This window comes from Gobio gobio, assembly GCF_949357685.1.
Source record: "Gobio gobio genome assembly, chromosome: 24".
Lineage (NCBI taxonomy): Eukaryota > Metazoa > Chordata > Actinopteri > Cypriniformes > Gobionidae > Gobio > Gobio gobio.
The window spans coordinates 14,947,977-14,975,931 of NC_137120.1; the positions used below are offsets into that span (position 1 = coordinate 14,947,977).

At 36.7% G+C, this 27,955-nt stretch overlaps 1 protein-coding gene across 1 annotated transcript in view; it reads right to left on the reverse strand.

Moving 5' to 3' along the window:
* Nucleotides 1-27,955, reverse strand: part of slit1b (slit homolog 1b) — a gene marked incomplete at its 5' end in the record, with an annotated part of 72,848 nt that overhangs the window by 21,628 nt on the left and 23,265 nt on the right. Inside the window, 26 exons of the mRNA XM_079807599.1 lie at nucleotides 375-471; nucleotides 550-689; nucleotides 759-853; nucleotides 935-1,059; nucleotides 1,129-1,292; nucleotides 4,086-4,157; nucleotides 4,289-4,360; nucleotides 4,449-4,520; nucleotides 6,329-6,397; nucleotides 6,496-6,634; nucleotides 6,770-6,936; nucleotides 7,019-7,162; nucleotides 9,230-9,379; nucleotides 9,490-9,564; nucleotides 9,716-9,860; nucleotides 10,018-10,044; nucleotides 13,902-14,065; nucleotides 14,142-14,285; nucleotides 14,471-14,542; nucleotides 21,012-21,083; nucleotides 21,252-21,323; nucleotides 23,921-24,065; nucleotides 26,288-26,451; nucleotides 26,529-26,600; nucleotides 26,712-26,783; nucleotides 26,899-26,970. Coding sequence (XP_079663725.1) covers nucleotides 375-471; nucleotides 550-689; nucleotides 759-853; nucleotides 935-1,059; nucleotides 1,129-1,292; nucleotides 4,086-4,157; nucleotides 4,289-4,360; nucleotides 4,449-4,520; nucleotides 6,329-6,397; nucleotides 6,496-6,634; nucleotides 6,770-6,936; nucleotides 7,019-7,162; nucleotides 9,230-9,379; nucleotides 9,490-9,564; nucleotides 9,716-9,860; nucleotides 10,018-10,044; nucleotides 13,902-14,065; nucleotides 14,142-14,285; nucleotides 14,471-14,542; nucleotides 21,012-21,083; nucleotides 21,252-21,323; nucleotides 23,921-24,065; nucleotides 26,288-26,451; nucleotides 26,529-26,600; nucleotides 26,712-26,783; nucleotides 26,899-26,970 — 2,802 coding nt within the window. The remainder of the gene's footprint in view (nucleotides 1-374; nucleotides 472-549; nucleotides 690-758; nucleotides 854-934; nucleotides 1,060-1,128; nucleotides 1,293-4,085; nucleotides 4,158-4,288; nucleotides 4,361-4,448; nucleotides 4,521-6,328; nucleotides 6,398-6,495; nucleotides 6,635-6,769; nucleotides 6,937-7,018; nucleotides 7,163-9,229; nucleotides 9,380-9,489; nucleotides 9,565-9,715; nucleotides 9,861-10,017; nucleotides 10,045-13,901; nucleotides 14,066-14,141; nucleotides 14,286-14,470; nucleotides 14,543-21,011; nucleotides 21,084-21,251; nucleotides 21,324-23,920; nucleotides 24,066-26,287; nucleotides 26,452-26,528; nucleotides 26,601-26,711; nucleotides 26,784-26,898; nucleotides 26,971-27,955) is intronic.

A 27,955-nucleotide genomic window follows, 5' to 3' on the forward strand; every position in this document is an offset into this window, starting at 1 on the left:
AGACTTTTATAATGTTACAAAAGATTCTGTTTCAAATAAAGCTGTTCTTTTGAACTTTCTATTCATCAAAGAATGTATGACGGTTTCCACACAAATATGAAGTTATCATCGCTGATAATAATCATAAATGTTTCTTGAGCATCAAATATTAGAATGATTTCTGAAGGATCATGTGACTGAAGACTGGAGTGATGATTATTCATCACATGAATAAATTACACTTTACTATATATTCACATAGAAAATGGCTATTTTACATTGTAATAATATTTTACTGTTTTTACAGTATATTTGATGCAGCCTTGGTGAGCAGAAAATCATACAGACCCCAAACTTTTTAACAGAAGTGCATTGTTATACATGTGAGCACTTACTTCGGTCCTGTGACGGTCGGGATACAAGTAGATCCGCGACGACAGGGGTTCTGCCCAGGATAACACAGGTCTTCCTCGTACTCTTCACACTTTGGCCCTGTAATGCACATTCACACTTTCTTTACCTATCCTGTCTCACTCCAGTCCGTCCGTATGAATCACGGGTCATGTGTACCTGAGAAGGGGTGTGGACACACGCAGCTGTAGTTTCCCACTCCGTCCACACAGATGGTGCCATTCTCACACTTGTTCTCCACACAGTCGTCCACATCCACCTCACAGAACTGCCCGTCGTATCCCAGAGGACACGCGCAGCTGTGGACAGACACGTCAGCTTCATGTGTCTCGTGTTAGTCGTCAGCGGATTAAGGTGTGTGTTCTCACCTGAAGCCTTTCCTGGCCTCCTCGCTGTGACAGGTGCCTCCATTCACACACGGATCGCCCTCACACGCGCTGACAGAGACCTCGCAGTGCTTGCCCTGTAAACAGACACACTCTTCAGTACATCACACTCGTACGGGATGTTTTAGCAGTGCCTGTCAGTGGTGTATGCTCAGGACCTTGTAACCCAGCGCACAGCTGCACTTGTACTGGTGTACGGGGTCGCTGCGGCACCGCCCTTGATTCTGGCAGGGGTTTGAGGAACATGGGCTGCACTTCTCAGAGACGGACGGATCCACGGGACCTGAGGAAGACCAGACCGCTCAAGCTTCATCCTGAAGGGAAATGGCCATCTGTTATGGTTTTCACCCACCTGCGCATTGGAAGGTGTTGCCTGGTGTCGTGAGCAGTAGCTTTCCCTCCATACCCTGCGGTCCACTACAACGGGCGATACCAGGCTCCTTGTACCCGCTCTTCACCCAATCAGAGAGCCAGCGCAGCCGGCAGTCACAGTACAGCGGGTTCGCACCAATGGCCCTTCAGAAATGTATTTGCAAAAAACAGGCATGGACGTAAAATGAGATGGTGAGTATTTGTTTGACAGTATACTCATGCATTCATATCTTATCCAAAATTGTAACATTTGTAAAAGTTGTAAAATTTGACCATTTATTTAAACTTTTCTATTCTTTATTATTCACTGTAATTTGTTTTAAAATTATTTACATTAATCATTTTTATTAAAAATTTTTTTCCAATTTAAATACCATTGTTCTTTATCTTTTTTTGTTTCTTGTTTTATTAAATCCAAGTAAAGCAAAATAATTAATAAAATAATGGCAAAACATTTAACATTAAATAATAATATTCGGAAATTGAAATAAAGCTGAAATAAAACAATATGAAATATAAATATTACGTAAATAAAACATAAACTTAAAAAGCAAAAAGGCCTTGGCAACTAACTGAAATCAATTACTAAAAATTACTAAACAAAAACTGCAATAAAAATTAATTTAAGCTATACAGTGGCAAGAAAAAGTATGAGAACCCTTTGCAGAATCTGTGAAAATGTGAATAATTTTCACAAAATAAAGAGATCATACAAAATGCATGTTATTTTTTATTTAGTACTGTCCTGAATAAGATATTTTACATAAAAAAATTTTACATAGTCCACAAGACTAAAAAATAGCTGAATTTATTAAAATAACCCCGTTCAAACGTTTATGAACCATTTATTCTCAATACTGTTGTACGGCTGTGTGTGTGTTTTGTGATGGTTGTTCTTGAGTCCCTTGTTTGTCCTGAGCAGTTAAACTGCCCAATGTTCTTCAGAAAAATCCTCCAGGTCCTGCACATTCTTCAGTTTTCCAGCATCTTTTGCATATTTGAACCCTCTCCAGCAGGGACTGTATGGTTTTGAGATCCATCTTTTCACACTGAGGACAATTGAGGGACTCAATGCATCAGTGAATGTTTCAACCTTTTTTTAGTAGTTGTGTTTAAGAGCTGGGAGTGAAAACTTTTGAGCAGGATGAAGAGGTCCAAATGTTTCTTATTTTGTTTAAATATCTTTTTTTTTTTTTCATTTAGTACTGCCCTTCAGAAGCAACAGAAGACACTTGAATGTTTCACAGAAAACAAATTGAGTACAATTTACCTTGATCTTCAAATTCAATACATTTTCACCCCCAGCTCTTAATGCATTGCGTTTCCTTCTGGAGCATCAGTGAATGTTTGAACCTTTTTTAATAGTTGTGTTTGAGTCCCTCAATTGTCCTCAGTGTGAAAAGATGGATCTCAAAATCATACAGTCCCTGCTGGAGAGGGTTCAAATATGAAAAAGATGCTGTAAAACTGAAGAATGTGCAGGATCGGGAGGATTTTTCTGAAGAACATTGGGTAGTTAAACTGCTAAGGACAAACAAGGGACTCACGAACAACCATCACAAAACAAAAAAATAGCCGATAAAATAAAATAAATTTTTCTTGCCACTGTATTTGCCTTGTTTTTAAGATGTATTCAATTAATAGTAAAATTCCATCAGATTGAATTAAATAATCCTTAATCAATTATTCATTTAAAGTATGTAAGGATTATTCAATTTACTGGATTTTTACTAATAACTGAAATACGTAAATCTTAAAAAAATGTAAGATTAATTTTAAATAAATAAAAATTGTGAGTGTAGAAATATTAAAAAACTAATACAAATATCGAATAGTTTTAAATTGTATTTTTATGTAATTTATTTTTAATATATTACATCTATGCAAAGCACTAAGAATTTCCAAATAAAATAACATATTTTTTGTGGAAACATTAAAGCTGCAATATGTAACATTTTTGCAGTAAAATATCCAAAAACCACTAGGCCAGTGTTATATATTTTGTTCAGTTGAGTACTTACAATATCCCAAATGTTTCCAAGTTTTGAATAGGCGACCTCTAGCGGACAGAAAAGTTACATAGTGCACCTTTAAAAAAAATTGGTTACTGAAATAAAGCTAAAATAAAATATAAGAATTAGATTTAAAAACATGGACTTAAATAGCAAAAAAGAATTGCCAAATAACTGACATAAATCACTAAAATTACACAAAAAAGTTATTATTTACACATAATAATAATAATTTTTTTAAATTGTAATTGCAGTGTAAATACATTAATTTCAATATATATAGCTGTAAATATATCTAAATACCAATTCAGAGGCAGCTTTTAAAAAACAAAATCATGGCCCTTGTAGCCTAGAAGTTTTTCTTTAATAAATTCTGTTGAATCAAATAAAATATTTCTTTCTAAAGCTACTTTTGTAATGTCTAATTGATGCTTTTCTCATTTAACAATAATGACTTTACATGATCTTTTGGGTTAATTTCTCTGAATGTGCAATGAATTAGATTAATTAATCGGCACATCATGTAATTTAAAAAATTAAATCACTTGACAGCCCTAATATAAATATTAGATGAAAAATTAGAAGTAGTGCGTTGGCAACTAACTGAAATTAATGACTAAAGATTACTACAACTAAAAAAAGAAAGCTATATAAAAATATTAAAAACTAATAGAAATGACAAAAGCACATAATAAATTATTAAACTTAACTTTAAAAAAATACTCAAATAACTTCTCAAAGGCACTTCTCTAATTTGACAAAAATGATGCATTACAATGAAAATAATTTCATTTGATTTGAACAATAGTAAAGTAAAGACTAGATGAAAATGCCTGATCTATTGATTATGGGGTGAAATATGGCGTGTAATTGCGTGCGAGACAGAGAGAAGCGAGATGCGGCTGAATCTGTATGTGCGACTCACAGGTGTGACAGAGATGCAGCGTCGCTGAACACTTCTTGGTGTAATTCAGATATATTGTTGCCATGGAGAGATCTGTAATAAATGGACAGCAGCGAGGAGAAAACATGTGGGTTGAGGGGAGGTCAAACGATTATATCTGTATGTCTGCTTCCTTCACCATGATACAAACATGAATGTCTGTAAGAGGCAGAGCAGAAACTCACAGCAGTCGAAGAGAGGCCAGTCCTTTAAACACAAGGGCAGGGATACAGCGCAGGGCATTATAACTCAAGATGCTGGAAATCACCATAAACAAAAGCCAGATGAGTAAGAGACACACAACAGCAGTCAATGGAAAAGTGTGTGTGTGTGTTTTAGGCTCACAGTGTGGTCAGCTGACTCATGTTGGCGAAAGACGAGTTCGACAAGGAACTGATTTTATTGTTGCTCAGGTCACTGAAATAAAGCACAAAGATATTTAATATACTACATATTTGTCTAGCACATGTTTTTTGTTCTCACAGGTGTTTTGGTGGATGGGATCACAAGTAGACGAGGGAGACACATTCCCGTTTACACCTGGTGTTTAATCCGTCACTTCTGTCCTGATTTCTTTGACGGGAGGGTAAATGTGGCTTTTTCAGACCTTTCCATCTAATGGACAAAATAAGCTTGCGTAATTTACATATAAACACATCCGGAGATGACAGAGAAACAGACGGAGAGCATCAGCTTTAGTTTCTGCTCTGACAGCCGCAAAACCAGCCGAACGCTGTGAGTGTGTGTTAGAAATCAGGAATGGTGAGGGAGGTCATGGGCGGCCAAGGCTCATTGATGCACATGGGGAGCGAAGGCTGGCCTGTGTGGTTCGATCAAACAGACGAGCTAATGTAGCTCAAATTGCTCATGAAGTTAATGCTGGTTCTGATAGAAAGGTGTCCGAATACACAGTGCATCGCAGTGTGTTGCGTATGGGGCTTCATAACCGCAGACCAGTCAGGGTGCCCATGCTGACCCCTGTCCACCGCCGAAAGCGCCAACAGTGGGCATGTGAGCATCAGAACTGGACCGCGGAGCAGAGGAAGAAGGCGGCCTGGTCTGATGAATCACGTTTTCTTTTACATCACGTGGATGGACGAGTGCGTGGCTATAGGAAGAAGGCAAGCAGGCGGAGGCAGTGTGATGCTTTGGGCAATGTTCTGCTGGGAAACCTTGGGTCCTGCCATACATGTGGATGTTACTTTGACACGTACCACCTACCTAAGCATTGTTGCAGACCATGTACACCCTTTCATGGAAACGGTATTCCCTGGTGGCTGTTGCTCTTTCAGCAGGATAATGCGCCCTCCCACAAAGCAAAAATGGTTCAGGAATGGTTTGAGGAGCACAAGTTTGAGGTGTTTACTTGGCCTCCAAATTCCCCAGATCTCAATCCAATCGAGCATCTGTGGGATGTGCTGAACAAACAAGTCCGATCCATGGAGGTCCCACCTCGCAACTTACAGGACTTAAAGGATATGCTGCTAACATCTTGGCGCCAGATACCACAGCACACCTTCAGGGGTCTAGTGGAGTCCATGACTCGATGGGTCAGGGCAGTAAAAGGGGGACCCACACAATATTAGGAAGATATAGATATATATATATATATATATATACCATTTTTACTGACATAACTATATAATTGCTTACGGTAATTACTAACTGCACAATGACAATAAAGGCCCCTATATACTTCAAGCGAAATGTGACACCATTTCAAACAAAATAATGTCACATCATTCTTCTGATGAGACGAGACACTGACAGTGTTTTTCATGTTTAATACGATAAACTTGATTTTAAGCTATCTATTGTATAAAGTGCTGTATAAATAAATGTGACATGACTTTACTAGAATGCCGAATTGCAGAGCTCATGCAAACATATCCACGATGCTATAATCAGATGCTTTTCTCATGCTTTATTGAAAAATGCTTGGTGTTTTCTCAGTTTTGTTGTGTGTTTATTTTGTTATTGAGAGGAAAGCGAGCAGCACATATTTACATATTCATCTAAGTGTGGGCAGCATCGGATGTTTGCTAACAGTTTATCGCTGCTCACGTATATCAAACTTTGTTTTACCCCTAAACGAAGAAATTCGCCGTGAGTATATCGGGGCCTTTACACAGAATCTGATCTGATCTTGAACATGAATATGATACACAGACAGCCTCCAGTGGTTAAATATGTAAGTGCAGGAGTGAACCGAGGTCAACACTCACACCAGCTGCAGGTGTTTGAACGCTGAGAGCTCTTTGGGAACCGCAACAAACAGATTCCCATCCAGGTATCTATGGAGACAGAAAGAGTTTATGAGACACCCAAATACAGCCAGACAGTAATCCCAAGCATTTGCATAAACCCTTGCGCCCACCCGAACATGACTCACAGTTCAGTGACATTGTGTGGGATGCCACGGGGTAAACCGAACAAGTGTTTGTTGCTGCAGCGCACCACCGCCTCTAGACAAGTGCACTCCTCTGGACACTCTGGCTTAGGAACGCAGCTCGTGTCGTCTTCAACGACCGCTGAAAGTGTGTGGGACAGATATATTTAGAAATGCAGTCATAGAAATTATGGCATGACTTGACGAGTTTATTTAATTAAAAAAGTGAATTCGGTCAAATGATGAAGAGAAAGTACAGAGACAAAAGTCCATTTACCCTTGTCACAGAGGAAGTCTGGCTTTGCCACATCCTGCAGTGGGATCTCTCTAAGGAAGGCTGGGTTCTGGCAGCGAGGGTTCCCGGTCACAATCTGCCGAGACCGCAGCCACTCTCCCAACCAGGACAGACGACAGTCGCAATTAAAGGGGTTTGCCAGCAGGTTTCTGAAAAGATCATGGAGATTAACATAAAGCATATATTTATCTCAGATACATTTATAAATGCAGCAAGAAAAGCGTATTGTACAGGGTGGAGAGGTTTGGCAGCGTGTCGAAGGCTCCAGGCATGATGGTGGTAAGCTGGTTGTCGTAGAGCGACAGCAGACGTACGTTCTGCAAGCCTGAGAAGCTACTGTTGTGGATGCAACGGATGCGATTATTCCTCAGCATCCTAACAAAGACAGGAAAAAAGGATTCAGAGTGTAGCCTCAGGGTGACCGTGAGGAATAATGAAAATAAATCCATAACGGATGCGCTTGCTTAGACTGTTCTTGAGAAATAACACATTTACAATAGTACAATTATGCAGCAATCTTTTTTTATAAATAATACTTTTAAAGAAATAGACAGCTTAAATACAAACATATCAACATCCTATACAGCTATACAATAAAGACGACTCATTCTTTCAAACTTTAATACTTGGTTTTCTGTGATATATATCTAAATTATTGTTGCTGATTCCGCTGATTTCTCATCAGGATCATGTGATCTAGCTGGTTAGCAGAGATTGTGTTTTGTTGAAATTGCTCAAATTTAGTCTTGAAAGTTTCAGTAACAATGTGTTGAAAACTACAAACTTATCATTATAAGTGATGTATAAGCGTTGTATGCCATTGTCTTCCAGCAAAAGTGCATTCCCACCAATCAATCAGTCAACCAACCAACCAATCAATTAGTCAACTCGTCAATAAATCGATCACCCAACCAACAAATCAGTCATATTACCAATCAATCAATCAACCAACCAACTAATCAACCAACCAATCAGTCAACCCGTCAATTAATCAGTCAACCAACCAATCAGTCATATTACCAATCAATCAATAAATTAATTAATCGACCAACCAATCAGTCAACCAACCAATTAGTCAACTCGTCAATAAATTGATCACTCAACCAACCAATCAGTCATATTACCAATCAATCAACCAACCAACCAACTAATCAAACAACCAACCAAACAGTCAGTCCATCAATTAATTAGTCAACCAACCAATCAGTCATATTACCAATCAATCAACCAACCAACCAACTAATCAACCAACCAAACAATCAGTCAACCCATCAATCAATTAATCACTCAACCCATCAATTAATCAGTCAACAAAGCAATCAGTCATATTACCAATCAACCAACTATTCAACCAACCAACCAATCAATCAATCAACCCATCAATCAATTAATCACTTAACCAACCAATCAATCAGTCATATTATCAGTCAATCAATCAATCAGCCAACCAATCAATCAGTCAACCCATCAATCAAACAACCAACCAACAAATCAACCAACTAAACCAACTAATCAACCTAACAACAAACCAACCCATCAATCAATCAACCCATCAATCAATTAATCACTCAACAAACCAATCAGTCATATTATCAATCAACCAACTAACTAACTAACCAATCAACTAACAAACCAATTAACCAACCAACCAACAAATCAACCAACCAGTCATATTACGAATCAATCAACCAACCAATTAATCAACCAACCAACCAATGAATCAATGAACCAATCAATCAATCAATGACCCAACCAATTAATCAGTCATCCTACTAGTCAGTCAACCAATCTATTAGAATCTATTAGATAAATTGAGAATAACCATTTTTTAACAGTCACTTGTCGCCACATGCTGGTGTAGCAATGTCATCGACATTTTTTTACATTTTTAAAAGAAGATTTGGTCTATTTTGGTTGCTTCAGACAACATCAGTGTTTATATCCGAACTACAAACTTTTATCCCAACAATCTGTGATAATATAAATATTTGTAACATAAATAATGATACTGTGTGTTTGAAAAGACTGCTTGTGATGCTGTTTCATACCTAGATAGCCTAACTACTCTCTCTGGATCAGCGGCAGCACAAACACAGATCTGAATGTTCGCTCTGATCGTACTTATCAAAGGTTTATTAGACAGAGCCAAATCGTTGTCTTTTAGGAATTAGATCATGTGGGTCTTTGAGTGGAAATTGTGATCTTTTAATGCCTAATCGTGCAGCTCTATAATCTATTAATCAACCAACCAATCTATTAATCAAACAATCAATCAGCCACCCAACCAAAGCAAGTCAGTCAGTCAACCAATCAATCGAGTAATCTATTCCATAAATGATTCTGTGATACTGATCACTTTAGTTATGTTAAACCACAGCCAGTTGTCTAGTATGCGTCTCAGAGTGCTAGAAGCGCTGTGGCAGAGATGCTAGTGAAAAGGACACTTGCAGCATGCGTAATCCGTCCATTCCCCGTAACATTCCTCCCCGTACGGACACCAGGTGGTTGGCGGTCAGGTGAAGTTCCACCACAGATGACGCACCATCAAAAGCTCCATCCTCAATCTCTGTGATTTTATTGTTGCTAAGGTTTCTGTGAGAGAAATGCACAGAACACTAGTTTATTATCCAGCTCAGTTGAGTAATACAGTGTATTTTGGTGTTGTTTCATCATATTATGTTTCACACAAATGTCAATCTCACATTTTCTTGAGATGTGTGAGGGGCCGAAAGAGCCCTGTTGCCTCCAGGATAGAAAGGTCATTGTTATTGAGACGTCTGAAAGAAAGACAAAGAAATAAACGCACAGTTACCATGTTATGCTAACAATGTGATTATATAATGCTACAAGCAACACAAAAATATGCATAACATATTGTCACAGTTCTGTGTTTATTTGTTCAGTGTGAGTATGTGTGTATTCTCTTACAGTTCAGTAGTAGAAAGTGGAAGGTGCTCTGGGAACTTGGTTAGGCGTAAATTCGAGCAGTCTACCACAGTCGCTTCACAGCGGCATTTGGGTGGACATACAGGCTTGCTGTTGCAGTCTTTATTCAAACGTGTGTCCTCTGCACCTGAGACAAATATAAAGATGCTTTCAGAGAACCATTATTTACAGTAGAGTAAGAACGGGCCATTATTCAGTTTGTGTCACATTTAATACTTCTAGTCGTATATATAAAGGCAGGTTTTTGGTCTAAAAGAGATCATTAACAGACAGAAACAACTTACCTGGGATGTGGTACTGTTCCTTGGCTGCTATGGCAACACATGCAAGAAAACAGAAAATACAGCTGCTATGAAAGCATAGATAAAAATGCAGCCAGCACACACATAGATCTGAGACCTAAAGCTGGACAGCTCCCAAAGATCTTCTCTAATATACTGGCATTTACACTTAAATCTGCTCAGTCACTCTTTCTGCAGGTTACATCTTTATGCCAGAAGGTGGCAGCAAAAGTCAATGAATCAGAAGAAGATCGCGCCGGCGCGACCGCCTCAATGTTTTTCTTATCAGTGCGAAAGAGACTCAAAATACTCTGTCGATTTTAGTCATTCAGGCAAGTGTTATACATCATTATAATCTGTTAAGTTTCTACTTTTATTTTTGTACACTCACAAAAAAAACTAAATGTTGTGCTTTTTGCAAAATAAAGAAAACATGATGCGCGATCTGCAGCCTCCCTGTCAAAGAAGTCCATTCTGATACTCTTAAGAAAATGAACTGTAACTTAGTGAATACTTGTCACACAAATATGAGACATATGTCTAAAGAAATGTTGAAATGTCAGGTTTTAAATAATGCTGCTATGAAAGCATAGATAAAAATGCAGCCAGCACACACATAGATCTAAAGCTGGACAGCTCCCAAAGATCTTCTCTAATATACTGGCTTTTACACTTAAATCTGCTCAGTCACACTTTCTGCAGGTTACATTTTTATGCCAGAAGGTGGCAGCAAAAATCAATGAATCGTTCATTCAACTGATTCATTCAAAAACATTCCTTCAGGAACAAGTCTTTATAAGCAAATCATTGAATCATTCACTCAATCAATTTGTTCAACCATACTGATTCATTCAGGAATAAAACGAGTGACTGTCTATACGAATGAACCATTGAATCACTCATTCAACTGATTTGTTCTTAAACACTGATTCATTCAGGAATTTAATAAGTGACTGTCTATACATGTGATTCACTGAATCATTCATTTAAATAACTTGTTCAAAATCACTGACTCATTCAAGAACAAAACGAGTGACAGTCTATAAGAGTGTGTCATTGAATTATTCATTCAACTGATTTGTATTCATTCAGGAACAAAACAAGTGTCTGTCTTTATTATGGAACCATTAAATCATTCAGTCAACCAATTTGTTCAAAAACATTGAAACATTCAAGAACTAAACAGTGACTGGCTATGTCTGAGTTAATTAAACATTAATTTAACTGATTCATTCAAAAACATTTATTCAGGAAGAAGATTGCGCCGGCGCGACCGCCCCAATGTTTTTCTTATCAGTGCGAAAGAGACTCAAAATACGATTTTAGTCATTCAGGCAAGTGTTATACATCATTATAATCTGTTAAGTTTCTACTTTTATTTTTGTACACCCACAAAAAAAACTAAATGTTGTGCTTTTTGCAAAATAAAGAAAACATGATGCGCGATCTGCAGCCTCCCTGTCAAGAAGTCCATTCTGATACTCTTCAGAAAATGAACTGTAACTTAGTGAATACTTGTCACACAAATATGAGACATATGTCTAAAGAAATGTTGAAATGTCAGGTTTTAAAAAATGCAAATCAAATCGAAAACAAATATTCTGTATTTATGTAATCTGTTTGAAAAGAGAGATGTCAGTCATTCACCAGCTTCTTCATTATCCGCTAATGTGGCCACGCCCACGGAGCGCGCATTCTTTTAAGATTCAAATACTGAAGCAATCCATGAGAGTCATATGATGCATGTAGGCCTACTTTACATCGTTTGGAGACGCAGTGAGGAATAATCCTGGTATAATTTATTTCTAAGAGCAACGGATCCAGCCGATGATTGTGAGGTAAGTTTATTCTGTAAGTGTCTGTGAATATTAAAATATTAAACCTAAAAAAAAACACTTTTAAATATGAATCCTGCTGCAACAGAAAATGTCATAGACGTAAGACTGTTTAGACAAGATTTCTTTGGCCTGTTTTGGACAGATTATGAAGTGTTTACTGTAAAATAGCCTAGTGTCACATCAATAAAGCTTTTGATCGCACATTTCTGCTCAGTTGCTATAGTTTTGCATACAATAGGCTACTTATTGTAGCCATTAAAACGTATTTTGTTTTTATATTGATGTTTAAATTTTATAGCCTGTTATTTTTTAAATGTAAGTTATGTTGATTGTGAAAAGTGAACAGCACGAGTAAGAAAGGACACATCATAAGATGCGCAATATGTCAGAAGACATGGAGTTTGTCAGAAATGATTTTGACCACTTCATTAAGTTTTGTTTTGTAGAAAGCCTTTCTTTAAAGTGAATTTCATTTTGTATAAATTGTATCTAAATATTAATCAATGTTTCATCAGCCAATTGCCTGGATTTCATAAATAAGAAGCAAATATAGCAGACAATAGCCTATAATAGACGCCAGCGCAATCATGCATTGCACGGCGCATTCTCATAAATGAACCGAATATTTGAGTACTGTGTGTTTCAGATAGTTTACAAAATCGAATAATTCAGAAAATGTTTGCCATTGAAATGACTGGGAAAATAAACCTGAATTCACACTACGCTCTTTGAAATCATAATTGCATTGCATTATGTTGTTTTAAATCACAAATATTTTACTTATAACATTCATCATGACCAATTATTCAGTTATTTGTACTTACTGAATACTGAATTGTGTTCAATGTCACAATATTACAGTTTTTTTAGCATGAGACATGAGAAATCTTTTGATAATTTAAAATATAATAGGCCTTTGTAATGTGCCTTTGGCTCTCACTTTATATTGTTAACTATATTTTAAATAAACTACAACAAAATATATTTATTTTGTCCTGTTCCTTAGCTCCCTCAGTCACATACCTGACTCGAAGGCTCATTCATTATGCAGCTCATTCAGTTCTATTGTCTCCACAGGTGTAAATCACAGCATTATTCATGACCGTTCACGCCTCTTCGCATATGGGCTTTGTAAAGAAAAAGTGTCTTACAAAATATTAATCAATATATTGTTCTATGTGAATGAGCAGGCACAATGATTCTCACATCAGTTTGAAGCAAAAACTCTAGGCAACAACACCCATTAGTCAAAAGTCTTGTAGACACATATCTATTGTGTTTATGTCCGTTGTTTTGTGGACTTGTTTTTTTCACATAAACGTTACTCTCTCAAAAATACAAGCATGTACATACATACATAAATGTACATACATGTTGCTCACATATTATGGTAGCCCAGTTTGTGCTGAATACAGAGCAATGACACTTTTGTCATTAATATGCTTATAAGCAACTGAAAAAAAGCACGAATGTCAGAGCATGTCAAAACTTCTAAAGGGCCCCAAAACTGTGCAGACTTCTAGGGGTTAAATAACTTGTTCAAAAACACTGATTCATTCAGGAACGAAACAAGTGTCTGTCTTTATTAGCGAATTATTAAATCGTTCACTCAACCAATCTGTTCAATAACACTGATTCATTCAGGAATGAAACCAGTGACTGTCTATGATTGAATCGGTTAATGATTTTTTCAACTGGTTTGTTCAAAAACACTGATTCATTCAGGTCAAAAACAAGGGACAATCGTGAGTAGATGAGTAGATCACTGAATCATTCACTCAACTGATTTGTTCAACAACACTGACTCATTCAGAAATTAAGCCACTGACTGTCCATATGAGTTTATACAATTATTTATTCAAAAACACTGATTTATTTAGGAACAAAACACTTCTACTGTGTGTCCCGCCCCTTTTGGAGATCCCGGCTCCAGCATTTCCAATTAAAGGTTATGTGCATACTTTAAAATGAATTATTAGTTATAAATGTAATTGTGCATAATGATTCATAAATCATTTATCTGTAAAACAGTGTGTTTGTGTATTGTACCTGAACAGCGGAACTTCTTGCTCTTGATCTGACTGATGCGTTTGTTGGCGAGCCGGCGAGGACTGGAGCATCGCGCGCCGCTGGTCTCGATCGGATTGGACCGCAAGAAGTCCGCCAGCCACTTCAAACCACAGTCGCAGACGAACGGGTTCTGAGCTAAATGACTGAAAAGAAAGCGAACAATAAAGCTGATTATACAGTATGTGCCTAATTCAGTGTTCATTATATAAAGTCTCTTACAGAGTCTGGATGGATTTCAGCGGAGTAAATGTGCCTTTGGCTAGAGTCTGGATCTTATTGTCGTACAGGGACAATAGAGATAAGTTCTCAAGGTCCTGGAAGACGTTGACACGGACACAGTGGATTTTATTAGCATTTAATAGTCTGAAAGAAAAAAAGAAAGACAGACACCTCAAATATTACAATGACTGTCTGGATGAAGCTGTTTCAGTGTGCTACCTCATTCACGGACCATTAAGCAGCGACGTCGTGACATTTTTCATGTGGGTGGTAATTTTGCATTGACATAAGCATCAGAGGTGATCTACATCACGCTGTTCAGTACTTACAGTAACTCTAATGCACTCAATCCGTCAAAAACTCCCCGAGGCAGATCTGTAATCTTATTTCCATAAAGAACCCTGCCAAACAAAACACGAACATGAGTTACAATGGTGCTGATAAACTGCTTCATTTGTACCAAGTCTGCAGGGTTGGGCAAGCATGTGGATTTCATAAAAATTAACCATTCAGACACAAGATTATACATACATTAAAAAACTGCCACAAGCACAAAAGGTCTGCAAAGTCAAAAGAGTCTCGGTGATATTCTGGTCTCTAGATATGACTTCCTCCTTCAGTATAAGTAACTTCAGATCCATGACTGAATCATTCTAATGTATCGAATCTTTTTAATGGTAGATGGTAGATGGATGGATGGGTGATGGATGAATGGGTGGATGGATAAATGGATTAATGGATGGGTGGATGGATGATGGATGGATGGATGATGGATGGATGGATGAATGGGTGGATGGATGGATAAATGGGTGGATGGATGGATGAATGAGTAGATGGATGGTAGATGGATGGATGGATGAATGGGTGGAAGGATAAATGGTTGGATGGATGGATGGTAGATGGATGGATGGATGAATGGGTGGATAAATGGGTGGATGGATGAATGGGTGGATAAATGGGTGGATGGATGGATGGTTAAATGGGTGGATGGATGGATGGATGGATGGATGGATGGATGGATGGATGGATGGATGGATGGATGATGGATAAATGGATGGATGGACCATTCGGCCCGATGGTGGAAAAACGGCTTATGACTCCCTTCAATACAGGGAGTGCAGAATTATTAGGCACGTTGATTTTCTGATCATATTTTTTTTCCAGGCACATTTGACCAATTCCAAACCACAGTAATCCTAATAACTACTATTAATTTAGTATTTAATAATGTATAAGTGATATATAATTGTTCATGAAGGCTGGAAATGAAAAACACCTTATATTCAGGTGTGCAGAATTATTAGGCATGTTTTCTTTTACAGATAAATTGAGCCAAAAAAGAGATTTAACTCAGACTGAAAAGTCAAAAATTATTAAATGCCCATGAGAAGGATGCAATACTAATGCAATACTAGACATTGCAGTTAAGGCGTGACCATTGGACAGTGAAATGCTCGTTGGGTCAGCAGGGTCAGACAAAAACATGTGGCGGAGAAAAGACACCTGTTAACTGCAAAAGAATTAAGAATTAAGGTGAAGAATTAAGGGTGAAACCATCAGGAACCCTTTAGTCTCCAGCGCCACCATTTTCCAGAGCTGCAACCTACCTGGAGTCTCCAGAAGTGCAAGGTGTCAGGATCTCAGAGACTTCAGTTAGGTAAAGAATCCTAAAAAATGACCCCCACTAGATAAGAATCATAAGCTGAAGTGTTGTAAAATACATGAAGCCTGCTTTTTTATAGGCTTTATAGGTTTTATATGTTGAGAGTGACTCTTGAAGGACCAGCACCACATCCTCTAGTAGCACTGTTTGAAGAATTCATCTTCCAGAATCTGGCAGTACGTTTTGGGAGTTCATTTTTAGTCCATCTCTGCAAAACGGACTTCAGGATGGACTAAAATGAACTCCCAAAACGTACTGCCAGATTCTGGAAGATGAATTCTTCAAACAGTGGTACTAGAGGATGTGGTGCTGGTCCTTCAAGAGTCACTCTCAACCTATCTGTCCATAAAGCCTATAAAAAAACCTTCTTCATGTATTTTACAACACTTCAGCTTGTGATTCTTATCTAGTGGGGGTCATTTTTTAGGATTCTTTTCCTAACTGAAGTCTCTGAGATCCTGACACCTTGCACTTCTGGAGACTCCAGGTAGGTTGCAGCTTTGGAAAATGGTGGCGCTGGAGACTAAAGGGTTCCTGATGGTTTCACCCTTAATTCTTCACCTTAATTCTTAATTCTTTTGCAGTTAACAGGTGTCTTTTCTTCACCACCTGTTTTTGTCAGATCCTGCTGACCCAACGAGCATTTCACTGTCCAATGGTCACGCCTTAACTGCAATGTCTAGTATTGCATTAGTATTGCATCCTTCTCATGGGCATTTAATACTTTTTGACTTTTCAGTCTGAGTTAAATCTCTTTTTTGGCTCAATTTATCTGTAAAAGAAAACATGCCTAATAATTCTGCACACCTGAATATAAGGTGATTTTCATTTCCAGCCTTCATGAACAATTATATATCACTTATACATTATTAAATACTAAATCAATAGTAGTTATTAGGATTACTGTGGTTTGGAATTGGTCAAATGTGCCTGGAAAAAAAATATGATCAGAAAATCAACGTGCCTAATAATTCTGCACTGCCTGTATAAGTTATGTCTAATTCACGAAAAAATGATTCTAATGAATCCGATATTTTTAATGAAATAAACAAAACAATGAAAAAAGCAAACAAACAAATCCTTTAGACATCATCATGAGTCAGATTGTCAACTCACCGAAAGAGGTTCAGTCAGAGTGAGTTGTGAACCAGTTAAAATGATTCATTGAAAACGTCTAACTCAATAGAACGATATATTGCTACTTACTTACTTAAATATGGAAATAAATAAATGTTAACAATCTGTGCCTAGTTTTAGATATGATGTAAGTAATACCCGATTCATAGATGAATCCGAGTAATGTAGTAACTGCTAAATCCTTTTTTGAACCGTTCACTGAAATGAACTGTTTGGAAGAGCCAATTAGAAGAAATAAATTGGACTAACTGGATCTAAATGACTAAACGCAAGTCGATGAGATTTGATTGGCCATTTGAGCAAAGTTAGTTAAAGTTTAAGTTAGGTTAATCGCTTAGTAAAATCTCAGTGAGCATGGCAGACACATTCAGAGCCTGTCTCCCGCTGAGCTGTGGAATCATATAAGGCATATATGCTGGAGGCTAGCCAAACGTTCATATATTTACACGCAGCGCACAGTCTCTACATCAGACCCCTGGTGAGATGTTCCCATAACACGCTTACAAAGGGCTCTTCGTGCAACATGATGCATAATTCAACACAACTAATAAGCTCGCACGCGTGAACATGCTGGAAATACACACAGCAGTCGTATGCAGATGAAATGATTATAAACATAAATGCTGTATAATGTACACACAGAGAAGGCTGTTTTTTTACAGATGTGAATAAATGGATATGTAATTCTCGAAACAATCATGTAAGCAGAGCCGAGCCAATTAATTTAGCAAATAATGGTGGAAATTAGCTTTTGGGATCATAACTGTAATTTTATATTCATGTGTGAAGTGTAGCGTAGCATACAGGCAGGATAATGAACTATATTACATGGAAGAACATTTGTTTATTGTAATTTTAATTATTAATGCATGAAATTATGTATTCTTATAGGTGTTGCTGCCAGTTTATAAAGGTTTGCCGTGGTTAAAAATTAAACTTCTGTGGAGAAAACACACAGCTGCTCCAAACGCTGTAGCCACCTCAGTGTGAATCTCGTATTGTAGTCAGTGTTGATTAAGAAATGAAAGCTACACACTCCATCTGTTAGGGTCAGAAGAACTGTTGCCCAACAGAAGCAATATATCACACTATTCCTCACAACTGAAGTGATTTGACCATCAAACCTAAACTCTGTCAAAAATAAACCCCAGATTCTTGACATAGGACCTGGACTCATTGCCACATTATTGCACAGCGACTAGGACCAAAATTTATAATTTTTGTCTTTTTCTAATTTAACTGGAAAATTATATTATTCATCCAGCATTTTACTGTCTTTTAGACATTCAAAAAGTGAACAGTTTAATTAATTTTTTTCCCAACAGTAGTTTTTAATGCCAAAATAGGTTTTGCGCTGGCGCAAGTGGTTAGTAAATCTGGCCCCAAATGTTCTAACATTCTATCTGCCGTTCTAACATTCTGTCAATCTAACGTTCTATTTGATGTTCTAACGTTCTCTGTCATTCTAACATTCTATCTGTCGTTCTATCTGTCGTTCTAACGTTCTATTTTATGTTCTAACGTTCTGTCTGTCGTTCTAACGTTCTATTTGATGTTCTAACGTTCTATCTGTCGTTCTAACGTTCTATCTGTTGTTCTAAAGTTCTATCTGTCGTTCTAACGTTCTATATGTCGTTCTAATGTTCTATCTGTCGTTCTAACGTTCTATTTGATGTTCTAACGTTCTGTCTGTCGTTCTAACATTCTATTTGATGTTCTAACGTTCTATATGTCGTTCTAACGCTCTATCTGTTGTTCTAAAGTTCTATATGTCGTTCTAATGTTCTATCTGTCGTTCTAACGTTCTATTTGATGTTCTAACGTTCTCTGTCATTCTAACATTCTATCTGTCGTTCTAAAGTTCTATCTGTCGTTCTAACGTTCTATCTGTCGTTCTAACGTTCTATCTGTCGTTCTAACGTTCTATCTGTTGTTCTAACATTCTATCTGTCATTCTAACGTTCTATCTGTCGCTCTAACGTTCTATCTGACGTTTTAATGTTCTATCTGACGTTCTAACATTCTATCTGATGTTCTAACGTTCTCTGTTGTTCTAACGTTCTATCTGATGTTCTAATGTTCCATCTGTCATTCTAATGTTCTATTTGATGTTCTAACGTTCTATCCGCCGCTCTAACGTTCTATCGGACGTTCTAACGTTCTATTTGACGTTCTAATGTTCTATCTGTCATTCTAACGTTCTATCTGTTGTTCTAACATTCTATCTGTCGTTCTAATTTTCTATCTGTTGTTCTAACATTCTATCTGTCGTTCTAATGTAATATCTGTCATTCTAACATTCTATTTGGCGTTCTAACATTCTTTATGTAATTCTAATATTCTATTTGACGTTCTAACATTCTATTTGACATTCTAATGTTCTATATGCGTTTCAACATTCTATTTGACGTCCTAACATTCTATATGATGTTCTAAAGTTCTATCTGTCATTGTAACGTTCTATTTGACGTTCTAACGTTCTATCTGCCGTTCTAATGTTCTATTTGATGTTCTAACCTTCTATCTGATGTTCTAATGTTTTATTTGATGCTCTAATGTTCTATTTGATGTTCTAACGTTCTATCTAACATTCTATCTGTCTTTCTAATGTTCTATTTGATGTTCTAACGTTCTATCCGTTGTTCTAAAGTTCTATCTGACGTTCTAATGTTCTATTTGACGTTCTAATGTTCTATCTGTCGTTCTAACGTTCTATCTGTTGTTCTAACATTCTATATGTCGTTCTAATGTTCTATCTGTTGTTCTAACATTCTCTGTCGTTCTAATGTTCTATCTGTCATTCTAACGTTCTATTTGACGTTCTAACATTCTTTATATCATTCTAATATTCTATTTGACGTTCTAACATTCTATTTGACATTCTAATGTTCTAAATGCGTTTCAACATTCTATTTGACGTCCTAATATTCTATTTGATGTTCTAACCTTCCATCTGTTGTTCTAATGTTTTATTTGACGCTCTAATGTTCTATTTGATGTTCTATCTGTCGTTCTAACATTATATTTGTTGTTCTAATGTTCTATTTAACACTCTAATGTTCTATCTGTCATTCTAACATTCTATTTGATGCTCAAGTGTTTGATCCGTTGTTCTAATGTTCTATTTGTCATTCTAATGTTCTATTTGACGCTCTAGTGTTCTATCTGTCGTTCTAATGTTCTATTTGTATTTCTCATGCTCTATTTGACGCTCTAGTGTTCAATCTGTTGTTCTAATGTTCTATTTGTTGTTCTAATGTTCTATTTGATGTTCTAATATTCTATTTGATGTTTTAACATTCTATATGTTGTTCTAAAATTACATTTGTTGTTCTAATGTTCTATTTGACACTCTAATATTCTATCGGTCGTTCTAACATTCTATTTGACATTCTAATGTTCTATTTGACGTTCTAACGTTCTGCGTTAGAATTGCAATATGCCATTGAGGGACGCCAACAGATAACAGAAGCTACTGATGATGATTCTAACAGATACTGTTCTATTCTGAAGATATGAGACGAACCAACTCAGACGTTCAATAAGGATGGTGGGGCCAATCATATCAAGATCCAGCAGAACTAAGGAAACACTGCTACCAGAGTCAGTTTTTAATAAAAGCTAATCTAAAAGTTGATCTAAAACCAAATTTTTTCAGACAAAATACAATCTTCTCTAATATTTTAGATTAAAATGGAAGCTTAGATATTGGCCGATAATTATTTGTATCTGCAGGATTTAAGCCAGGCTTTGTAAGAAGAGGCTGGACAACCGCAAGCTTAAGGCTGGAAAGAACACAAGCACTAGTCAGACTGCAGTTTATAACAGAGAGAATGATTAGTATCCATGAGCTTGAAGCACATCACTAGACGAGGAAGTGGAAATTATATTTACATTCAAAATCATTCAAGTCAGAATAAATGGATATTTCATGACATGATGTGTAAGTGTTTTTTTTTTTAACTGAATTGTTTTAACATGATTTTCTTCTCCATTCCTCTATTATCAGGCATGTAAATACATAAAACAGACATGATACAAAAGTGAATGAATTATAAATGTACACTTACAGGGAGTTGAGTGAGCGCAAGCCTTGAAACGCATCAGGGGCTATTTCAGATATTTGGTTATTACTCAAATCACTGTGGAATAAAAGACAGAATTAATGGAGGAAAACAAACCTCTGTTTCATAACTGAAGTAATTTATTCCATTATTGTATTACATTTACAAAAACATGTGATCCCTGTAACTGTCTGTGACCTGTAATGAAGTTCGTACTGTAGTCAGTTTGTACCGCTGATCACTCACATTCTGCGCAGTCTCTTGTAGGAGGCGAACGCTCCTGGAGGAACAGACTTTATACCGTTCTGCTCTAATCGTCTGAAAGAGAGAAACGCAGAGAACTGGTCAAGAGAACGCAGAGGCTGGATGGTCAGATTTATTACCAGGGACAGCGTGCTGTGAAGGGCACGACCTTTAGCACTAGTCAAGGTCAGAGACACCCATGCGGGTCAAGAAAGGTTAAATCTCACCAGATGTGAAAGTCAAGACACATTAACATATTGCATAGTGGAAATGTATGTATGAGTTTGAAATACTATATATATATATATATATATATAATCACATAATTCAATTAAATTGTTCTGGCTCTAAATTATAATAGCGTAGCCTACTGTATTTGGGTTACAAGCAACATGCATTATGTAATCAGATTACTTTTTTTTAGTAAAGTAACCCACATTACTTTTCAGGTTTATTTTTTATTTTTAAAGTACTGAATTCTCTCTCTTCTCCATAACACAAATAATGCAATTATTTACTTTTGTCAGGGAGTAACACAATATTGTATCGTGTTACTTAGAAAAGTAACTTAATACAAACAGTTTTATAAAAAAATATATATACTACTTTTAAGCTTTGAAGTACACTACAATAGCACTTCTTTTCACAAGGGTAGACTAACCCTTGTGAAAAAGAAGTGTGCTTGTTGTGTACTTCAAACCTTAAAAGTATATTTTTTTATAAAACTGTTGCCGATCATATATTAATGAAATAAAGGGCGTTTTAACACACTTAAGTACACTTTTAAAAAGTGAACTTTGTTATAATGTCAAATATTTAATAGTTTTGATACTAATCTAATATTTTGATATTTTTGAATAACATACTTAAGCACATATAAAGTGCATGATTATAATTTTAACTGTGTTCTTTCATATTTCATTTAAAATGGAAATTAACTGTCAGTCAAGTTTACATTATTTATCAAAGTGATTTTCACTTCTATAAAAAATTATATAACAAACATGATTAATGTAACCATTTTAAAGGTGCAGTGTGGGAATTTTAGCGGCATCTAGCGGTGATGTTGTGAATTGCAATCACCAAACGCTCACCCCTTCCTTTCGAAGCACATAGAGAAGCTACGGTGGCCGACACAGGACAAAGATGTCGTCGTGTTGGACAGCAGAGAGTGACTAGCGCTCTATAGACAAGTTTGTCTGTTTAGGGCTACTGTCGAGGCTTTGTCGGAGGCTTTGTCGGAAGGCTTTCCACAAGGTTTAGGAGTGTGTTTATGGGAATTTTTGACCATTCTTCTAGAAGCGCATTTGTGAGGTCAGGCACTGATGTTGGACGAGAAGGCCTGGCTCGCAGTCTCAGCTCTAATTCATCCCAAAGGTGTTCTATCGGGTTGAGGTCAGGACTCTGTGCAGGCCAGTCAAGTTCCTCCACACCAAACTCGCTCATCCATGTCTTTATGGACCTTGCTTTGTGCACTGGTGCACAGTCATGTTGGATCAGGAAGGGGTCGTCCCCAAACTTTTCCCACAAAGTTGGGAGCATGAAATTGTCCAAATTGTCTTGGTATGCTGAAGCATTAAGAGTTATTTTCACTGGAACTAAGGGCCCATGCCCACTGAAAAACAACCCCACACCATAATCCCCTCTCAACTAAACTCTACACTTGGCACAGTGCAGTCAGGCAAGTACCATTCTCCTGGCAACCGCCAAACCCAGACTCGTCCATGGGATTGCCAGACAGAGAAGCGGACAGAGAAGCAGAGAAGCTCTAGAGTCCAGTGGTGGCGTGCTTTACACCACTGCATCCCATGCTTTATGTTGTACTAAATTATGAATTAAAATTATACATTTGCATAAATGTACTAAATGATGTACTTAACTTAATCATTACAAATATTTATTTAAATGCAAAATTATGAAATTACATATAAATATGTACTTGAGTGCTTAAAAAAAGATTCTAAAGTCCAGCTAATAGTATTTAATATAAACTTAAACTATAATACATATTCATTCTATAGCAATTCATATGCAATTCTGTCCAAATATATTTCATTCAGTTCATAGTATATTACTGCCTTAATAGGGATGTGATGATACCAAAATTCCAGTAGTCGGTAACAATACCATAAAAATTGGCAGAAGTAATATTTAAATAGTATTTTGCAGTTTAATATTCACAGACACTAGTATATATTCGGCTACAGTCTGGAGCCCTGCACTTAGATAAACACAGAAACTACTGAACGCAGCTGCGGGTACCGAATACACTTGGGAGTTGGTACTACCGGTTCTACAAAAATGCTGGTATCGTCACATTTTTTAAAATTTCAGTACCGACTTGGTACCGAAGTACCGGTACTTGTGACATCCCTATGCCGTAATAAGCACTCTTTTTAAAAATAAGCTGAAAGCTGGCTGAAATTCTTTTTAAAACTGTAGTTGTGAATGTAATTGTTTAGTGAGCATTGTTTAATAAAAGCAATAAGCCACTTGAGGCAGTGCATTACATATTGGATTTTATCATAATTAAGTGACCTCTCTGCACAGCCTCTCGCGGCTCATAACTTTACTGCATCTCAATCAATGCATCCTACATCATTTAAGCCCAACAGGCTTCATCTTTTTCCTTAAGAAACATCTGAAATATTCTTAGTAAATAATTCACTCACATCTCAGTCATACTCTCAGGCATGTTGGCTGGAATCGCCGTGAGACCCTTTCCTCTACAATCCACGATATTGTTATTGCACGTGCACATCGGAGGACAGGAACCCGACGCAAGGCCACAGGGCTGGGGACCAGAATCAAAAACACCTCGAGAAGAGAAGGAAACATTATATATATTAGTCTTGAACACACAACAGATCACTTTAAGGTTTGCTTGATATCAGTCTGGGTGTTTCTGCAATTTTGGGCATTGTTGGTGTTTTTTAGAGATTAAACTTCCCTTTTCCTCACTTGTACCATCAGAAATGACATTTTTAGAATAAAATGGCTGACTTCATAAGCTAGCATTTTATTTATTCAAAATACACAAAATTACATAATACTTTTGGTGAATTTCTTATATAAAATTACAGAAATAATGCACAATAAAAATATTCACAAGTGAACAACTAACATTTTTTTTTTTTTTTGGAGAAAATTGCAAATTTGATGATTGTTGAGGAAATGATGCCACAAATGGGATAGCCAAAATTTGAGTAAAAAATTCACATAATAAATACTGAAATGGTTTATGATTGCCTCGCACTTTGTTGAAGTTATAGTAGGGGTGGGAATCTTAAGGCACTTAACAATTCGATCCGATTCCGATTCTGGGAGTAACGATCCGATTCCCAAAACGATTCTTAACATACATTTTTGGTAACTAATTATCCTACTGTGCAAATACATGAACTTTACATTTTAACCAAAATTGGAGCTAATATGTGTTTTGTTTATAGTTAGAATATCTGTTTGACAGTATTGCCATATTAAAAATGATTATGAAGATTTCTTTCAATACTCTTATTTTATTAACAAAGTTATATTCAAGCTCTAATGAAACATAGTAAGCCATACAATTGCAAAGAACAATCATTAAGAATAAACAGTTCTCAATTTACAAGTGTGACAATTTTTCAGTTTCTTTAAAGCAAAAAAAAGTTTACTTTGGTTAGAGCCACAAAAAAATATATAAAACATAGGCTAATGCAGAAGAAAAACAAATTTAGTGCTCGCTGAGAAGCCAAATTCAGTGTGTGCGCATAACATCTCACACGGGAAAACTTGCCAAGCTGCAAAAGTCATGTTAGAGACATTTAACGAACCACTCACGAAAACGAAGTCTTTGTTCAAAATTTTCCATTCGTTTGAAACATTGTGCAATAGTTCAGCAATATTCGATAAGTCATTCAAAAAGTTATGCCACGGATGTTGGTAGGTTTATGTCCCGGCCACCGCATCGGAGACATAGGAGTGTTATTAAGCATTAATGGCAAGGAAAGCGCCTTATAGCCTACTTGAGCACCACTTCGTTATTTTGGCTCAGAATTTCGTTTGTTGGAAATATGAACTTAATTTAGAAATGCTTTTGAAATTAAAAACTTTGCATTTAATAGGCAAAATACATTTTTGAAATGGGGAGGCAGCTGCAGCGAGCGCACACTCTAAAAAATGCTGGGTTAAAAATAAAAAATGGAAAATATTGAAAATGGACTAACCCAGCAATTGGGTTGTTTTAACCCAGCAATTGGGTTGTTGTAACCCAGCGGTTGGGTTAAATGTTTGCTTAAAACAACCGAATTGCTGGGTTAAAATAACCCAATTGCTGGGTTAAAACAACCGAATTGCTGGGTTAGTCCATTTTCAACCCAACCCAAGCATTTTTTTAGAGTGCAGACACAGCGGCCAGAGAAACAGAGCGACTGCTGTAAGGCGTTAAAACTGCGGAAAAACTGCATAAAACGTGCGGGTGTTGAACCCTCTCACCGGGAAAAGTGTCCCCCCAGGTGCGACGCCCCTGAGCAGGTCGTAGTTTGTCCATTTTATCTTAAACGAAGCCAATTCACCAGCATACGAATGTTCGCCTATCAACGGGTTTTTCTGTTTCGCCGGAGACCGCGCGCACAGTGGTGAAGTGGCCATTTGAATGGAACACAGAATCGATTCTGAATTTTTGAGAATCGATTCTGAATCGTTGGATAACGAATCGCGATGCATCGACCTTTTCTCCCACCCCTAAGTTATAGTAGTAAAAATTTACTAATATTCATAACCTAAGATTGAAAGTCTGAGGCTGGAACAACAATTCCTAAAAGTAGCAAATAAATAAGAAGGTTATTATAAAAAGTCTCCAAAAAACTGTTAATGTGACCATAATATTATTTATCAAAAAGTAAAAAGGCAAAAAAAAAGTTTTAAATGTTAATCTAATAAAGTTTTTAGACTTTAATAAAATGTATTAAAATATATTGAGTTTACTAAGAGTGTTTAGTTTTAAAAATGTTTTAATAAACATTAACCCAGCCTGTGTCACAGGAGCCCAGACTCACCGGAGCAGGTGAAATCCTTCTTCTGCAGTTCGGCCAGGTTGAGGCCGTGTAGGTTGGGTGGTGAACTGCATTGTGTGTAAAGTCCCAGCGTTGGTCTCTGTCGGAGCCACTGAGACAGCCATGACAGGTGACAGTCACAGCGCAGACTGTTTGAATGCAGACGGCTGCCGAAACAAGACGGGGAAAATGCTCAAGTAATTGATTTAAACATCTATGTGAGGATAAAAGGGTCTGGACTCACAAGGTCCGTAACTTGGGCATGTGGTTGAAGCTGGAAATGGGGATGGTGGTGATATTGTTGTTGTTCAGTGTGCTATGGAGGAGAACCAAAGAAAAAGGAGGTTATATATAATCCATACACACTCTACGTATATCTGTAAAAACAATAAAAAGCGGCTTTATAATGAAACTGCTCATGACATACAGGACCTCCAGGACTCTCATGGCACGAAACGCTCCATCCTCGATGCAGCCGATGTGGTTCTTATCCAGCTGTCTGAGAGAAACACACACAAAACATTCTGATAATCGAAAGGGTACATTTAAATGATTTTATAGGGAAAATGAAAAGAAAAGTGTAGATAATTAAAGTTGTGTGCAGTTTAACTCACAAGTTCTTGATGTCGGTGGCGCCTCTAAATGCTCTTCTTGGTATCATCTGGATGACATTCTCACTCAAGTCCCTAATTAAAAGAGTTTGTGAATTATACTGTTAAATTAAATCAATATTTATTCAGGGAAAATACAACTGAAAGTCCAGTTTAGGTTACAAAACATCACCAGATAAAAAAACAGCATAACCAATGTATATAATATAATAACTTGTATTGCTTTTGAGAATTTATGAAATTCTTAAATATGTTTGATTTTTAAATCAGCTTTGTCTCAGATATTTCTTATACAAACTAAACAAAATAAATATAGTCAAATATGACATTCAGAAAGTGTGTAGGACTACAGAAAACCCTCTGGGGTTTTACATTTTGACATTTTTATTTTTATTTATTTTTTTCATCAGAATGGGATGACACTTGGTGACTTTTGTCGTATTAGCTATGTGAACAAAAAAATCATGGACATGATTCGGATATGTCAAAGGGTCGGGGGGAAAAAACACTTGGCTCCTTCATGGTCAAAAAGGACAGACATAGGAAATCATGGGAAATACAAAAACACACACACAGTAATGAAGGGGGAGAGAGAGAGAGAGAGAGAGAAATGAACTGGTAAGACTCCAAATGTTGAGAATGTGAAATAAAATCAATAAATGACAAAAAAAAAAAAGAATACAAAAGAGTCTCTCTCTCTCACATTCACACACAGCAATGAAGGGGCTAACCTCCAAAACATTTTGAGTGCAAAATAGACACACACACACACACACACACAGAGAAAGAGAGTGAGAGACAGAGAGAGCGAGAGAGAAAAAAAAGAACTGGTAAGACTGCAAATGTTGAGAAAAAGGGGAAATAAAATCAATAAATGAAAAAAAATATATACAAACAACACACACACAGAAATTAACTGTCAAAACTGCATCAGAGTAAGACTGCATTTACTGAATTAAACTGAATAAACTGAATGTATTAAGTGTTTTGAATTATCGCTATCCCTTCGTTAATTTGTTAATTTTTTAATTGTCATTCAAATACTGAGTAATAAAAATGC